The sequence below is a fragment of the Neovison vison genome, chromosome 2 (assembly GCF_020171115.1).
Source record: "Neovison vison isolate M4711 chromosome 2, ASM_NN_V1, whole genome shotgun sequence".
NCBI lineage: Eukaryota > Metazoa > Chordata > Mammalia > Carnivora > Mustelidae > Neogale > Neogale vison.
Genome location: NC_058092.1, coordinates 78,473,792 through 78,492,869, shown reverse-complemented (window position 1 = coordinate 78,492,869; position 19,078 = coordinate 78,473,792). Strand labels below are relative to the sequence as shown.

At 36.3% G+C, this 19,078-nt stretch overlaps 1 protein-coding gene across 1 annotated transcript in view; it reads right to left on the bottom strand.

Moving 5' to 3' along the window:
* BRDT (bromodomain testis associated) overlaps positions 1 to 19,078 on the bottom strand; it is a 79,460-nt gene that overhangs the window by 18,746 nt on the left and 41,636 nt on the right. The window contains exons 15-16 of the mRNA XM_044238676.1: positions 16,437 to 16,608; positions 10,152 to 10,252 (exon numbers count right to left, since the gene is read on the bottom strand). Of these exons, the coding sequence (XP_044094611.1) occupies positions 10,152 to 10,252; positions 16,437 to 16,608 (273 nt within the window). The remainder of the gene's footprint in view (positions 1 to 10,151; positions 10,253 to 16,436; positions 16,609 to 19,078) is intronic.

Sequence of the window (19,078 nt, the reverse complement as noted above, 5' to 3'; positions counted from 1 at the left end):
CCAACCTTGAAGCCCAGGAATAAATCCCACTTGGTCATGGTGAATAATCCTTTTAATGTGCTGTTGGATCCTACTGGCTAGTATTTTGGTAAGAATTTTGGCATCCATGTTCATCAGGGATATTGGTCTGTAATTTTCCTTTCTGGTGAGGTCTTTGTCTGATTTTAGGATCAAGATAATGCTGGCCTCAGAGAATGAGTCTGGAAGTTTCCCTTCCATTTCGGTTTTTTGGAACAGTTTCATAAGAATATGCATTAATTCTTCTTTAAGTATTGGTAGAGGGGTGCCTGGGTGGCTCAGTCATTGAGCATCTGCCTTCAGGTTGGGTCATGATCCCAGGGTTCTGTGATTAGCCCCATGTCAGGCTCCCAACTCCGTGGGAACTCTGCTTCTCCCTCACCCATTTCTCCTATCTGTGTTCCCTCTCTCAATGTCTCTCTCGCTCTCTGTCAAATAAATAAATAAATAAAATTTAAAAAACAAACAAACATGATTTTAAGGTTTTATTTATTTATTTGTCAGACAGAGATCACAAGTAGGCAGAGAGGCAGGCAGAGAGAGAGGAGGAAGCAGGATCCCTGCTGAGCCGAGATCCTGATGCAGGGCTAAATCCCAGGATCCTGGGATCATGAACTGAGCTGAAAGGAGAGGCTTTAACCCACTGAGCCACCCAGGCACCCCATAAACACGATTTTAAATGTTTGGTAGATTTCCCCTGGGAAGCCATCTGGCCCTGGGCTCTTGTTTGTTGGGAGATTTTTTTGATTACTGCTTCAATTTCCTTCCTGGTTATGGGTGGATAAAACAGACCTTAAAACAAAGACTGAAACAAGAGACATAACAAGAAGATCTAACAGTTGTACCTATCTATGCACCCAAGACAGGAGCACCCAAATACATAAAGCAGCTAATAACAAACACAAAGGAAGTAATTAATAGCAATATAACATAGTGGAGGACTTTAACACCTGACTTACATTGATGATATATTATCAAGATGGAAAGTCAAGAGGAAACAATGGCTTTGAATGACACACTGGATCAGATGGAACCAAAAGATACAGTCAGAACATGCTATCCTAAACCAGCAGAATACAGACTCTTTTCAAGTGGAAACACAGCACTCTCCAGTATGGAGACTGGATCACATGTTAGGCCACAGAATAAATCTTGACAAATTCAAAAAGATCAAAGTCATGTCACATCTTTCCCAACCACAACATTATGAAACTAGCAGTCAACCACAAGAATAAATCTGGAAAGTACACAAATATATGGAGGTTAAATATCATGCTACTGAACAATGAATTTTTCAACCAAGAGATCAAAGAGGAAACCAAAACATGTGTAGGGACAAATGAAAATAAAAACACAATGGTCCAAAATCTTTGGGATGCTAAGAGGAAAGTTTTTAACAATAACTGGCCTACTTCAAGATGCACGAGAAATCTCAAACTGACAACCTAAACTTAGACCTAAGGAAGCTAAAAGGATAACTACAAACAAAGCCTAAAGTCAGCAGAAGGAAGGAAATGATAAAGATTGAAGCAGAAATAAGTGAGATAGAAACTTTTCCCCTAAGATCAGGAAAAAGACAAGGATGCCCATTCTCATTATTTTTATTCAACACAGTTGGGAAGTCCAACTAAAAAAAAGTTTTAACAACCAGACAAGAGAGGGTGTGTGGGTGGCTCAGTTGGTTAAGCAACTGCCTTCAGCTCAGGTCATGATCCTGGAGACCCAGGATCAAGTCCTGCATCGGGCTCCCTGCTCAGAGGGAAGTCTACTTCACCCTTTAACTCTCCCCATTCTCATGCTATCTCTCTCTCTCTCATTTTCTCTTTCAAATAAATAAATAAAATCTTTAAAAAAAAAAAACAAAAAACAACCAGACAAAAAGAAATAAAAGGCATTGCCATTGGTAAGGAAGTAAAACTTTCACTATTTGCAGATGACATGATACTAGATTTAGAAAACCCCAAGTACTTCACCAAAAAAACTACTAGAACTGATAAATAAATTCAGTAAAGCACAGGGTACAATAAAATCAGTATACCAAAAAAAAAATCAATATACAGAATTCCATCACATTTCTATACACTAATAATGCAGTAGCAGAAAAAGAAACTAAGAAAACAATTCCATTTACAATTGCACCAAAGATAGTAGACATCTTAGGAATAAACTTAACCAAGGAGGTGAAAGACCTCTACTGAGAAGTATAAAATACTGATAAAAGAAACTGAAGAAGACACAAACAAATAGAAGGTATTTCATGCTCATGGATTGGAAGGACAAATATTGTTAAAATGTCCACACTACCCAAGACAATCTATAGATTTAATGCAATCAATATCAAATATAAATATAATTTTTCACAAAGCTAGAACAAATAATCTAAAATTTCTATGGAACCATGGGTGCCTAGGTGGCTCAGTCATTAAGTATTTGACTTTAGCTCAGGTCATGATCCTGGAGTCCCAGGATCAAGCCCCATATTGAGCTTCCTGCTCAGCAGGAATTCAGCTTCTCCCTCCACCCCTCACCCCACTCATGTTCTCCCTTTCCCTCTTAAATAAATGAATAAAATCTTTATTTAAAAAATCTGTATGGAACCAGAAAGACCTCAAATAACCAAAGCAATCTTGGAAAAGAAGAATCAAACTGGGAGTATCACAATCCCAGGTTTCAAGATACACTATTAAGCTACAGCAATCAAACCAGTATGGTACTGGCACAAAAACAGACATATCAATCAATGGAACAGAATACAGAACAGAGAAAGAAACCAATGATTAATCTTTGGCAAAAATTTACAATCACATTTCATAAAATTTATAGTTGAAAAAGTGGATATGCACAAACTATTATTCCAAACATACTTATGTTTTCCAAAAACTGAACTATCAGTTTTAAATTTTAAATTAATTAAAAAATAAGTCTTAAATCTCAATTCCTCAGTTGCACAAGCCACATTTCAAGGGCTCAATAACCATATGTGGTTAGTGGCTACCATACTGGACACTATACAATGCAAGTCTAGAAGGCCCTTCTAAGAGTTAAACGGCCACATTCTCCAGTACAGATCATGTGTTATACCACAAAACAAGTCTGAATAAATGTAAGAAGACTGAAATTATATCAAGCATTATTGCTGACCACAATAATATGAAACTAGAAATCAATTACAAGAATAAAACTGGAAAATTCACAAATATGGAGATTAAACATGATGCTATTGAACAACCAGTGGCTCAAGAAAGAAACTTAAAAAATAATAAACATCTTGAAACAAATGAAAATGAAACACTACTAGCAAAATGTATGGGATACAGTAAAAGCCGCTCAATAGGGAAGTTTACAGTGATAACATCATGAAACAAGAAAAATTTCACATAACCTAACTTTGTACACCTCAAGGAACTAGAAAAAGAACAATAAAGCCCAAAGTTAGTAAAAGGAAGGAAATAACAAAGATCAGGGCAGAAATAGTTTTAAAACACAAGAGAAAAGATTAATTAAACTAAAAGCTTATATTTTGAAAAGACCAAAAAAAAAAAATAGACAAAACTTGAGTTAGATTCACAAAGAAAAAGAAGATTCAAATAATTAGAATCAAATGAAAAATATTAAACTGATACCACAGAAATACAAACATAAGAGACTAAATGAACCATTATAAGTCAATGAAATGAACCTGGAAGAAATGGACAAATTCCCAGAAACATACATGTCTTTCAAGACTGAATGGTAATGAAACAGAAAGTTTTAACAGACTGATTTCTAGTGAGGACAAAAAGTCAGTAATCAAAAGTCTCTAAACAAAAAATCCAAGAACAGATGGTTTCATATTTAAAGAATACCAGTCCTTCTCAAACTCTTCTACCCCAAAATAGGAGGGGGACTCTTCCAAATTCATTTTAATATTTTTTCTTCTTTTTCAAAGATTTTATTTATTTATTTGACAGAGATCACAGGTAGGCAGAGAGGCAGGCAGAGAGAGAGGAGGAAACAGGCTCACTGCTGAGCAGGGAGCCGATGTGGGGCTTGATCCCAGGATCCTGAAATCATGACCTGAGCCGAAGGCAGAGGCTTTAACCCACTGAGCCACCCAGGCACCACCCCCCCCAAATTCATTTTATAGCCAGGATTACCCGGATACCAAAACCAGGTAAGAACACAAGAAAATTATATAGACCAATATCCTTGATGAACAGATATAAATAGTCCTCAAAAAAAATTAGTAAACCCAATTCAACAATACATTAAAGGAATCATATACCACAATCAAGTAGGATTTACTCCAGCAATGCAAGGATGGTTCAACATCCACCAATCAGTATGATATACCACAATAACAAAATGAAGAAGAATCATAGGATTACCTCAACTGATACAGAAAAAGCATATGACAAAATTTATTTATTTGAAAGGGGGGAGGGGCAGAGGGAGAGAGAAACCCAAGCAGACTCCAAGCCAAGCACAGAGGCCAATGTGGGGGCTTGATCCCATGACCCTGAGATCACAACCTGAGCCAAACCTAGGAGTCAGATGCTTAATTGACTATGCTTCCCAGTGTACCAACAGCTGTTGGGATAATAAAAAGTCTCAACAAAGTGGGCACAGAGGTAAGGTGTCTCACACAATAAAAGCTATATATGACAAGAGCCACAGCTAAAAACATACTCAACAGTGAAAAGAGGAAAGATTTTCCTCTAATATCAAGAACAAAATAAGGATGCCCACACTTGTGAATTCTATTCAACATAGTATTATAAGTCTAGCAAGAGCAATTTAGCAGGAAAAATATATAAAAGGCACTCAAATCATAAATAAAACTGTCAGTATTTGCAGATTACATGATAGTATACAGAACCCTATAGGCTCAACAAGAATAAAACCCTATTAGAACTATTAAATTCAGTAGATTTGCTAGTTACAAAATCATTATACAAAAATTCATGCTGTTTTCATACACTGATGATAAACTATCAGAAAAAGACATTAAAAATACAATTACATTTATAACCACATCAAAAAGGACAAAATAACTAGGAATAATAAACTAAGGGCATGAAAGACCTATACGCTGAAAACTCTAAGACTTGTGAAAGAAACTGGTAAAAGAAACTGAAGACACAAATAAATGAGAAAATATTCCATGCACATGGATTGAAAGAAAGAGTATTGTTAAAATGTACCCAAGGCAATCTACAGAGTCAATGAAGTCCTGTCAAAATTTCAAAGGCATTTTTCACAGAAACTGAACAATATTAAAATCTGTATGGAACCACAAAAGACCTCAAAGGGCCAAAGAAATCTTGAAAAAGAACAAAATTAGCAACATGCTTCCTAATTTCAAACTATATTACAAAGTTATCGTAATCACAATAGTATGGTATTTACATAAAAACAGATACACAGATCACTTGAACAGAACAGAGCCCAGAAATAAAATCACACAAATTTGGTCCATTAATATACAACAAAGGAGTGAGGAGTACAGAATGAGCAAAGGATAGTCTCTTCAATAAATGGTGCTGGGGAAAACTGGACAGTTCCATGCTCTGTACAGCAAAGGAAACCAACAAAAAAGGTCAGCTACTGGAGAAAATGTTTGCAAATCATTTATGTGATAATAGGTTAATATCCAAAATACATAAAGAACTCCTACAACTCAATAACAAAATACTCAAACAATCCATTTAAAAAACAGGCAGAAGATCTGAACATTTTTCCAAAGAAAATATACAAATGGACAATAGGTCCATGAAAAGGTGCTAAACATCACTAGCCACCAGAAAAATGCATTTCAAAACCACAATGAGGTATCATTTCACACCTGTTAGAATGGCTATCATCAAGAAAAAAGAGTTAACAAGTACTGGTGAGGATGTAGAGAAAAGGGAATCCTTGTATACTGTTGATGGGCATATAAACCAGTATGGCTACTACTGAAAACAGTATAGAAGTTCCTCAAAAAAATTAAATAAAAAATAACCATAAAAAAGAAGGAAATCTTGCCATTTGTAACAACATGGGTTGATCTGGGGGGCATTATGCTAAGTGAAATAAAACAGAAAAATAAACAATGTATGATTCCACTTATACGAGGAATCTAAACCAAAAAAATGAAACCAAACTCAGAACAGATTCGTGGCTGCCAGAGGAGTGTGGTGAGGAGTGGGGAAATTGGATGAAGGGGGTCAAAAGGTACAAACTTCTGGGATACCTGGGTGGCTCAGTGGATTAGGCCTCTGCCCTCAGCTCAGGTCTTGATCACAGGGTCCTGGGATTGAGCCCCACATCGGGCTCTCTGCTTGGCGGGGAGCCGGTTTCCTCTCTCTCTCTCTCTCTGACTGCCTCTCTGCCTACTTGTGATCTCCCTCTCTCTGTCAAATAAATAAATATAATCTTTAAAAAAAAAAAGTACAAACTTCCAGCTATAAAATAACTAAGTTCAGTAGATGTAATATACAGCATGGTGACTAACAGTTAATAACCTAGATTATATTTGAAAATAGTTAAGAGAATAGACCTTAAAAGTCTGCATCACAAGAAAAACAATTTGTAACTGTGTGACACTAGACTTACTGTGATCATTTCACATTACAAATATTGAATTATTATACACAAATAATGAATCACTATGCTGTACATCTGAAAACTAACACTTCATGTTTATTATATCTCAATTTAAAAAAAAGAGTTAACCTGCCTACTGTGTAAGGAAAGAAGAGGATTATATAATACCTAAAAATCCTCTGTTGAAATTTATTTTTTTATAATTTTCCCCATAGTAAGTATGCTTAATTGCTCTTTTCATATTTTTTCATGAAATACTAGAGAGAAAATTGTCAAGGGTCCCACGATAAAGCATAAGGAAATGTGTGACTAGATATACTCATGGGACTTTAACTTCTGTCCCAAATAAATAAAAGGAGTCAGACATCACCAGTGGTCACCTAGATGTCCTTTGGAAGTGTTTGCCATATGCTGCCAATAAAATCTATTCTGTTCTTACTCATGGAACAGGTTAAATACCAGTTGCAGAATTCTTACGACTACTTGGTCATTTAAAGCATCTCGTCTTCAGGGGCGCCTGGGTGGCTTGGTGGGTTAAAGCCTCTGCTTTCGGCTCAGGTCATGATCTCCGGGTCCTGGGATCAAGCCCCACATTGGGCTCTCTGCTCATCAGGGAGCCTGCTTCCCTCTTTCTCTCTGCCTGCCTCTCTGCCTACTTGTGATCTCTGTCTGTCAAATAAATAAATAAAAATCTAAAAAAAAAAAAAGGCATCTCATCTTCAGAGAGAGGTTTGAGGCAACCATGGTAAAATCTGGCATTATATTAAACAGGGAATAAAGGAAAGATGAAAATTGGTTTCTAGCTTTGTGGCTAAAATTTTTACTAAATTCCAATGAAGTTTTGGCTGATACTAAAGCAATAAACTTCATATGTGAGTGTGGAGTACAGGACAGTTTTTCAGGTATCACAAAGAACAGGAGGAAAACTAGAAAGGTGGAGATGAGAATGGCAAGTATTCCTCATCAAAGGATGCATATAATTAAAGATATAAAATGAGTATCTAGGGAGAAAAGTTCAGTTGCAATGAGTTACAAGGCATCTTGTTAGAGGAGTGAAAAGCTAGCTCGGTATCACAAAGGTGTTTAACGTTCATTCTGTAGTCAAAGTTAGAAACCAGTGGTGTCTTCATACAGATGAGTAAAATCAGAGGAACACATCCAAGAGCAACATAATGCTTAAAGTAGAATGGATTAGAATAAGGAGGGTCTCAAGTCAGACCAGTTATAAATATTAAAAAGAGCTCAGATTAAAAGTGGTGAATATTCTATTTCCACCTCATTAGTTTGTGAGGTGGAAATAGAAAAGGAGACATATTGGAAGTGAAACTCAAAAGAATATAGCAACTCCTTGGTTGCAGGACACTGAGAAGTCATCAAAAATGTTTAAAAAGTATAGGAGGTCAGGACTAGAAATATATATTTGAGTCATCTGCAGAGACACTAAAACTGAAATCACCATACTGGATGTTCAATCAGAAAAAAGAAGTAAAACATCCAAGGTTTCTTCCAAGTAAAACATCCATAGGTTTCTTACCCTATGGAGACTTTGGGAAAGATGCAACAATTTTAGAGGTCACTGGTTCCTCTGATAGGGCAAACAACAGGGACAGAAGAGCAGCTAGATGCAAGGGAAAACTAAGGCACTGGTTCTCACTTGGGGGTGATTCCCCTCAGCCCAGGAAAGACACATGGCAGTATAAGTAGATGCTTTAGGTTGTCCCATGCGGGTGGGAGAAAGGGTGCTGCTAGCATCCAGTAGGGGAGAAGTTAAGATTCCAGCATTTTACAATGCACAGCCCTGCCGCTGACACAGACTTATCCAAGCCCAAAATGTTAACAGTGTTAAACAAGAGAAACCCTGGTTTAAAATGTAAACAGGTAGTAGGAAAATACAACAAAAAAGGAGTAATAGAGACCACAGAGATGGCAGGAGACCTCCATAATAAATCTGCTGAATACAAGAGAATTAAGAACAGAGATGAGTTAGTGTTGGTAATAAAAGAGATCTTTTCCTGAGGCTGAAGTGAGAGAAGAATGTAAAAAGACCAGAGGTTCAATGTTTGTTGAAATTTGTTTTAGTCCCAGCTCTTACTTGACCAAGATGCTTGAGCTATAGTTTAGGCACACAGACTAATACTCAAAAATCTCTTCTAGCACTGATACTCTATAACCTCTCTTCTCAATAGGAGGTAACACTGCTGGGGAATATCAAGAATGGAAACAGTTTGCTCTGAAGAGAACAAGCCACATAATCTTACTCCTTCTTAAGCTTTCATGTCAACAGTTCAGTTTCTGCTACATGCTAGGCATTAGAAATAAACAAAGAAGACATGTCACTTTTACCTATGGCACAAACTACAACAGTATGACATACATTACATGCTTTGCTGCTTATTTTGCCCTTTTGGAAATTTCCTTATTGTTTTCAAACTTTATTTTGGGTCAGTCAAAATTATAAACAGTTGTGTTAAGTTAGAAACAAAGATTATAGGTAAGCCAAATATTTAAGAAATTCTGTGGCACTATTCTTTCCATTGTAAAGGGGATGGGCAACACTTCTGTTATTAAAACAAAGACGAGTAAAACAAAAAATTAGCTTTGGATATCAGAAAAGGCACTTTTAAAAAAAATGGATTTTATTTATTTGAGAGAGAGAGAGAGAAAAGAGTGCACGCAAGAGCACAGCTGCGGAGCAGAGGAGCAGACTCCTCACTGAGCAGGGAGCCCAATGTGGGGCTCGATATCACAACCCCGCGATCATGACCTGAGCTGAAGGCAGATGCTTAACCCACTGAGCCACCCAGGTGCCCCAGGAAAGGCACTTTTAAAAATTATTCTTATTTAACAGAACACCCAAATTCAACATAATCTTTGATGATAATAATTATTAGCACAAAATTATCTAAGAAAATTATAAATGCTAAAGAAACACAAGGACTAAATCAGTATGCTCCATATGGTGAAACGTTAGATATTCCTAAGTGTGGACAAACACTTAGAAATAATAAAAATTGTCCTCTGACGTCCTTGCAAGTAAAAAATAAAGGAAAGGAAGAGATGAAAAATGGGAGAGAGGAAAGGAGGGAGGGAAAAGAGGATATATAAACATTTCCTTCATAGTAAGTTTCTGAGATTGACTCAAATGCCTAGAAGAACACCTGATATATATCTAAAGCATCCCAAATGTCTATAATATTTGTTGAAAGAATGACTGATGTGTAGTCTGAGAGTAAGTGCACAAAAGATTCCATTAGGAAATCCCCCATAACAGATTCTAAAAGACAGCTTTAGGACATGCTTTAACATTAGGATAGCTAGCACACACCAGCATTACAGAACTTACATTAAACACAAGCGTGAGAACTTACGGTAGAAGGGAGAAGGAAGGTGTTGTTCACAAGTAACTTTTTAAAAAAATACACCAAAAAATACTTTTTTTTTATTAAATAGGCCTAGAGATCCAAAATCTCATTCAAGTTAAGTCTGAAAATACCCCTTGTGCCACCTCCATGTTCAGTTTTTAATCCCTTCCAGATCTGTGGGGAAAAAAATAACATCACTCTTACCTTCTGCACGGATACCTGACATTCAGATTCTAACACTGCTGTGTCATTATCACCACACTGAGGCATCACAGTTAGGCCGTTCAAATGCTGTTCAGAATCACCTAGATGCACACATTTTTAGAACAGTATAATCAAGAAACTTCATTTTGTTTGTCCATAATTTGACTTTCTCTCCCTTCCTGACCCCACCCCCAGGCCAGAGACTATGAAAACAAAATGATTAATTTTTTTATGTGGTTTTAACTTCGGAATATTCTTAGTTGATGAACTGTTATACTGTAAAATAGACATTTTTCACTTGAAATTTATGTCCTCTTGCTTTGTCTACATTAAGGATAACTGACACTGTGGCTCGCCCACCAAAATGTGTTCCACCAGTCCCGATGGTACAGCAGTCTCTAGTGCGCAAACTGACCGCCGCTCCAGAGATGGGTTTTCATTACGCTACCCCAACACCAGTGAGTCATTTAGGAAAGAGCAGGCCTAAGCCAATGCAGGGCTCATAGGGAAAGATAATTCTTGGTGAAATTGAAAACAAAATACAAAGAATGGAAGAACTAAGACACTAAATATCTAGAATAGCTAGTGAGGAGAAGAGTATAAAATGCAAAAGGTTTGGCTTGATTCGGGTGAAGAGAACGAACTATGAAATCCTATTAGCTGTTAAACTTTCATACAAATATTTCATTTATTATTGATAAAGGTAACTATAGAAAACGAGCTTAAGCCTTGTTCAAACCATGCCCAAATAACCTACTTTTGGACTAGTGATTGTAAATGCTAACGAAATAACTTCTATTGTTCAAGCCATCTTGAACGGACTTTTCTGTCATATGCAACCATGGACATTCTGATGCATGAACTTACTTGGGTCATTTCTCTTTTAGTTCTCCCTAATACTTTTCTAAAGGTCCTAACAAGAAGCAAAAGGACAAAGTAGACAAATGAAAACTACGCAGCTACCTTTGTTAACTGATTCAAGTTCAGAGAAATCTAGGCACTTACATACTGTAGGAACTTACATTTAAGCTTCTACTACTCATCAATCCCTTGACTGATTCTCTGGTCAAATCCTACTACTTGAAGTTGAGGTTTGAAGAAGAGAGGAACATCAAGGGATAGGAGTGAGCACAGAAGGGTGAGAAAAAAGCTACAACAGAGGCATGAATGACAGAACAAAGATTAAATTTGCATGTCCCTACATAGCCCAATATGCCTATATTTTCTCAGTTCAACAAGGAATGGAAAAAATAGGAAGTTAAGCTTTAAGTTTACAACTACATACCTTTTGTGCTTAAGGCGAGATATTATTTAAGATTACTGTAAGAAGTAAAAAGAGCATGTATGTCAGCAGAAGTAAATTCTAACCGACTCTCAGTTGGCTGAGATAAGTGGTGGCAGTATTATTACCAAGTGGTGAAAAAATAATGAATACTGTTTTTCTGAAAATAAATAAATTGGAAAAAAAAAAAAAAAGAGTTAAAGAGGAATAGCATGGCTGCCACCTAGTCACAGGCTCTGTGCCTGCTCCACGCACACAAGGCAAAATGTCCAGGCCTACTGAGACCGAGTAGTGCATTGTCTTTTTGATTACTATTTTCCATAAGTGTGCTGGATAGGAGGGTAACAACTGCACTCTCCAAGACAGAGTTGCTAACCTTCATGAATACAGAACTGGCTGCCTTCACAAAGAACCAGAAGGATCCTGGTGTCACTGCATCATGAAAAAACAAGACCTCAACTTTGATGGGCAGCTACATTTCCAGGAATTTCTTCATCTTACTGGTGGCACAGCCACAGCCTGCCATGACTCCTTTACAAGGTCTACCCTTTGGTGGAAGTGAAGCTGAGGGGCTCTTGAGCCTGGCTGCCAAACCACTCCTTTCCTTCAAAGCAGCCTCCTAGTCATCACCTCCTCCTCACAGCGTACACATACCCTGAGCCCACTGGGGCATCGAGACCAGTCCTGTTCGTAGGTAATAAAACAATAGCGTTTTACTTTAAAGCAAAAAAAAAAAAAAAGAGGAAAGAGGAAAATGTGGGGATTAAAATAGGGAAATTCAGTTTGGGAATGCTATGTTTGACATGCCTATGTGATGTTTAAGAAAAGAGGTTCATTAGAGTTGTATAAATATGTATGAAGCCTGGATGCTTGATTTGTAAAAATGAGACTAGAAGTCACAGACACCAAGATCACTCAGGCAGAATGTAGAGCTCACTGCCTCCCAACCTTTTACATGTTATAATAAGTAGAAAATAATCAATGTACGGCAGACCTGGGTAAATGGGAAGGCTGTTCCACGCCTACTGCTATAAGTTGAGGGGATCACTACGAGCTTAGTAAACCTAGGCTTTGGAACATGGCTGGAATACTCTGAAATAAATAAGATAAAGGCTTAATGATATAACTCAGAGTATTATCAGCATTTAAAAGCAGGTGGATACTTGAAAGGAACACTCAAAGAGATGGGATGATGAAGAAAATAGTGTCACAGAAGCCTGCCAAGTATGTCAAGAGTTCAACTCTCTGAAAAACATTCTTATGGGGATGACCCTTTGGTACTGCCAAACACCACAAAACTTCTCTTTCCACAGACTTAGTTTTTCAACCTGCACCAGTATCTAGCCCATATTCTCTGAGCCACTGAAGCTTACACTTTATTAAAATCTAGCATATATTTATCTTTTGCAGACCTGCTCATTCTACCCCTGTAATTTTTTTCAACCTTTCACTTTTTTTTCTTCCCATTACTTCATTTTTTTCCCTACTACTGCAAAAACCCAACTGGTCTCTTCTTTCTCTGGGCCTTATGGCCCATTCTTCCAACTGGCCTATATAATATTGGCAGATTAATTACCTTGAAGCACACCCTTTGCTCAAAACAAAAACAAACAAACAAAAACAAAACCTTCACTGGCTCCCCAATGACTATACTGTTACCATTAAGTCCAAAGTCTGTAGATATCAAGGTTCCTTATGATCTGAACCTGGTCCACCTTTCCAAATTCATTCCCCCATATTCCTATTTATCCAACCAAAACTTTAATCACATCCAATTATTGATTGCCTAAATACCTTCATGCATGTTGTTTCCTCCATCCAAAATGCCTTTCAGTCCTAGATATACATAGATAAGTCTTACTTCTTCCTTCAATATCCAGCTCAAATGATAATTAATCTGTAAAATACACATCTGCCAAAGAGGTCAGGTAATTTCGCCTTCCTCACCTCTTTAAATTTTAATTTTTTTAGGGAACATTATTTTTACTTTCTATACCAGTTGTTTATTTCTCCTACTAGCTGGCAAACTCTTTGATTTACCTTTTCATTTTCCATATTCATAATCATATGACAGCATAAATATTTGTTTTTAAAGAATTCTTAATATCATTAAGGGAAGATTTATAAGCTGGAGACTAATTTGGGAAATGGGTAAGTTGTAAGGATAAAGCTAGTAATCCTCTATAACTTAAAACTTCAACTTATTGTAAGGAAAAAAATATGGGCATTTTCCAGTTCATGCAAAGATGATGGCAGTTGTTTTGAAAAAACTGGTAACACTTGATTCAATTTCTTGAAGCTTTTATGTACTAACATTTGGCCAAACTTTTTTATTAAGAAAATGTAAGTGAAAAAAATAAAGATTTAACTAAAAATTTATTTCCATCAAGATTAAACTCCAGAAAAGTAAGCTTCTATATACATGTTAGCTTATACACATTTGCAGTTTCCCTTGGGCATAGTGCCACCTACAGTTGGCAAATGCAAACCACTCGGTTCTGAAAAATTTTGGTAAATGCAATAGAACAGCCACTCTGGCATCAACCATGCATTCCTTTTATACAATATTCACACAAATTCCTTTTACTCACAATCACACATAAATCAAAATTTAAGTAATACAGTAAGCTTACCCCAACTGAAGACTTAGATATTGAAAGCCTGACTTTTCTAGGATGTTTTCTTAAAATAGGAACAAAAGACCATCTTGACTGCATTCTTTGTTTTCTGCTATCTAGTTCTTCTTCAGGGCTACCCCTACCAATCTTCTATGAATTTACTCTAATGAAAACAACACCTTTCTCTACCCTGGCTCTCTTTGATCAACCTTTAAAAATGTCCAAATCTCTCTGATTAAAAAACTCAAACATAATGAAAAGTCTCCCCCCTTACCAAAAAAAACCCCACCATCCCTCCACACACAAAAAAACCCACAAAACAAAACCCCAAAAACAAAAATAAAAACTATCTTCCCATTAAAGCCACAGCTATCTTCTCCACCAACAAACTTCTTGAAAGAGTCATCTACATTCAGATTCCATTACTTCTCAACTTACAAAAATCTGGCTTCTACCCGAACCACAATGACCACTAAAAAACCTTTTGCAAAAACAAAAATCTCACACTGCTAATTTTAAACCTCTCTCCTCACTCTTCATCTTACTTTAATGCACTCCAATATACTCTTGTGGTAATTTTTTATACCTTTGTGATTTGATGACATCATCTTTTAACTTTTTCTATTTTTACTGTGGAAGTTTTATTTCCTAGAATTTTGCCCTTGACCTTTCTCTTCCTGCTGTATACATTTTCCTAGGTGTTTTCATTCATTGTCTGTTCAAGTAGCTTCTATATACTAGTGATTCCTAAATTACAGTTCTCATTATACCACATTAGTTCTAGAAATCTATTTTAGTTGCGTATTTCCAATTAGATACTCTAGTACCTCAAACATGTCCAAAGTGAGCACTGCCACTTAATGGCAGTCCAAGTACTGGATGCCTGGCGAGACATTCATTCTAACAAATCCTATCAACTGCACCACAAAAATATTTTTCTAATTTATCCACATTCTTTCCATACTTACTGCCTTATTTACGGTCCTCATAATTTCCTTCCTAGACTACAGCACTCAGCTTCCTTACTTGATCCCAACTACACCAGAGCATCTTCATCTTAATTTGCCCCTTCATAGTTAAGCACTAATAACTTCCTAATATAAAATCTAATTTTGTTATGCTCCCGTTTGAAGCTATTTGTATACAAAATAAAAACCCAAATGGAACACCTGCATTTAAGGTAATTATTGACCTAAAATTATAACATCTTCAGTTATCCTCCTGCATAATTTGAAAATCTTTTTCCAAAAAGGACAGATGTAAATATTTCATATTCTGGATCTTCATTTATTTTTATTCATGGGATTCCCTCCAGTGTTACTTTGGGAAGAGCTAAAACTTGAGTTAAATACAATATGGAATACTCTAACACAGAACAGTAGGGAACTATCAATGGAAGCAATAAAGGAGGACCAAAATGTCTCTGTTCCTCCTAATCTGTGCTATAGTAAAACAATTTAGAAATTTCTTCTGCTTTGGAGAAACCCCTGTCATTGGAAGGCCAAATACAAACCAGTGAGCAGCCTAGATGGAAGGAGAAATGGATAAGGAATAGTCACACCTGTCTCTGGGCTAGACCTGAATAGTACTGCAAGATTCAGGTACTCCTAGGCTTGGCTCATCAGTATCAGAGAATTATCCTTTGTGCCATACAGCAGCAGGAAAATCAGGATGAGATAGGCAATACCTTCACTTCTGACAAGACTAACAGACAAGATATTTAGTCCAATGAATCAAACAATATAAAAATTTAGCCAGATTTGGAAGATGTTTTGGTAAATGGGAACCACTGCCAGGCAAGTATTTCTAGCCCATGTTTCATTAGCTATAAACTATTTCTCATGTATGTAACTTAATTTCTCTACCTATAAAAACTCTACCTTTTCCATATTCCATCCTACCTTTCCAACTCAAATAGGCATGGAAATCTGCTCAGAACTTAGAGGAATATGGACTCTGGCAGTGACAGGTTTTCATATATGGCCTATGCCAATGTATATATCCTACCTGAACGTGTGAACTGCACATATAAATTTTCTTATTCAAATGTAATGGATGGGAAGTAATCAGAGGGTGACAAACCATGAGAGACTCTTAACTATAGGAAACAAACAGGGTTGCTGGAGGGGAAGTAGGTGGAGGGATGGGATAATTGGATAATGGATATTAAGGAGGGCACATGATGTGATGAGCACTGGGTGTTACACGCAACTGATGAATTATCTCAAACTAATGATATGTTGGACAATTGAATTTAAATTAAATTTTTAAAAAAACCAAATGTATTGAGTACCTTTAGGTATAAAGCAGATAATTTCTAACAATGTGCTTCAGTGATTATTTCTAACCTGGAATTTATTAGTTATTTACCAGATAGTTTTTTACCTGAGGGAGGCAGATTTTGTAAAGGTGAAATGTTTTTCACACTCTGTAAATTTTTTACTTCTTGTTGATTACATGCTAACTGGTGGTGATTTGGTAGTGTTTCACATGAGTATGAAGTCTGACAAACAAGCGTAGTTTTTGCAGATGCTTCATCTTGCGCAGAAGATGGTATCTGTTAAGACAAACATAAATAAAATTGTTTTTCAGAGTTTTAACTACACAAGAGGTTTAACTAAAAAAAAAAATAGAAACACTAGAGGAGAAACAATTCTAGCTTCAAAAAATGGTGTTACTTAAGTCATACAAACTTATAAGGTATTAATTATCCCATTCTTCTAGATGAGAAACCAAGGTGTGGAAAGATTAAATGACTTGGCCATCTATAGTTCTAAGTAGAGTTAGTTAAAGCTTATAATCTTAGTTAGTAATACATATAAACTTAAGCATTTATTAAATAGTGCTGCTTATTTCCCAATGTTTTCCTGTGAGCTATGGAAAATAAAAACTGAACTTTTAAACCAAATCTAGAGACTGGGGCACCTGGGTGGCTCAGTGGGTTAAGCCTCTGCCTTCAGCTCTGGTCATGATCTCAAGGTCCTGGGATCAAGCCCCATGTCGGGCTCTCTGCTCAGCAGGGAGCCTGCTTCCCTCCCTTTCTCTCTCTGCCTACTTGTGATCTCTTTCTCTGTCAAATGAATAAATAAAATCTTTTAAAAAAAATCTAGAGACTAATCCACTTTCTTTTACCCCATTTTTGTTACTGAATTATAGACATAATGGGAAGGGTGGGTAAAAATCATATGATAGTTGACCTGTAAGACTATCAACAAATTCTGATCAATTTACTAGGTAAAAATAGTAGTGTAACAGCTAACATTTTTTAAATGCTTATAATATGTGAGGCAACAGGCTAAACCCTTTATATAGCTCTTCAATTCTCACAATAATCTCATGAGTTTGGTATAACTATCCTCCCCATTTACAGTCTGCAACAGGACTTAGATATAATAAAAGCAACTTACCAACAATCTTACATCTGTTCAGTTGCAAGCTAAGTTATAGTACCAAAGCCCAGGTACCTCACCTACTACGCTTTAAGTTGTAGATAATACGGAGACTAAGAATCTTTCTCCTCCATCTAACAAAGGAGTTACGGTGAATGAGTAGATAAGGCAGGTATATGAATACCTATCCAAGCTAGCTTGAATAAAACTAATGCCATAAGAATGTTTATCCCAACCATAATACAGACCCAAGCCCAAAACTTAAAAGTCAAATGCTGAGGTTTAAATCAGCAAAACAAAACAAAACAAAACAAAAACAGCTTTTGAAACACACAAATATATGCATTTATTCATATTCCTAAAAAAAATCCTTTTATTATCAAAGGGTGTTTTGTTCCTCAAAGAGGGACACTGAAAAAATTCTGGCTACAAACAGATTATTATGCAGCATTCTATATGCTATGTATGAAGAATGCTTTCAAAATTCATTGATACAATTTTGATTCCTCTAATACCTATGGCAATAGACTATCTGTATTCTGTTCCTACTCAAAAGCCTTCAAGAACTCACTCTTGCCTACCATATTAGTTACCACTTCACCTAAGTATTCAAAGCCCTCCCTGTTGTATTTACCCTATGTTGCCATATTTCCCTGAACACCTCTTGTGCTTTTTTGCCTCTCTTCATGCTACTACCTCTGTTAAAAAAATAAGTCCTTGTGAAAAGAAGGGCCATCTGTACCCCAATATTCACAGCAGCAATGGCCACAATCGCCAAACTGTATAAAGAGCCCAGATGCCCTTCAACAGATGAATGGATAAAGAAGATATGGTCCATATATATAATGGAATATTATGGCTCCATCAGAAAATGGTTTTATTTTTGATTATGATAACATTTAGTGACCGTAAAGTTATTAGAGTTCAGATGTTAATAGATGTATATGTATATGTTGATAAATACATACAAAAGTATATCCCCTGTTGAATTTAATTGGCCAACATTTTATACATTTGTATAGAATTTTAAGTGATTTTAAGAAATACCGAAAGTATATGGACACACACATAAACACATGTGTGAACATAGGCATGCACATGTGTGTGTTGTATGGACAGAAAGTATACCCTAGTGTGTTCATCCTGTTTCTCAAAACAAAGCTTGGGTATAAATCTCAGCTCCTGATAGACACTTCTTAGCAATCCTTTTTTTCTTATCAGTACAGCATTTGTTCTGCCACTATGACTTGGCACATTTATCAGATATTGTTTCTTACACAGTATACCATCCACCCATCAAGCACTTGCTAAATAAAACTAGATTAAAAGAAAAAAAAGTCCTTAATTTATGTCAACGTATTAACCATTTCTTCCTTTTCCCTGTAGTTTAAAACCCAAGGTAAGCGCTCCCTCCTTCAGGTGGTATGTTCCTCTTCATTTTCTCAATAAATTATGAATAGAGATTATAGCACTAATTATGCAACCTCTTATCCGTGTGATTTTATTTCTTCTCACAACTGAGAGCTCCCTCAAGACAGGTATTTATGTTGTATATTCCTAACCTAGCTATGTGAGTTTAAATAATTTATAATATAATAAAGGTATATATCTGTAATTCTATACTTGAGAGGGGTACAA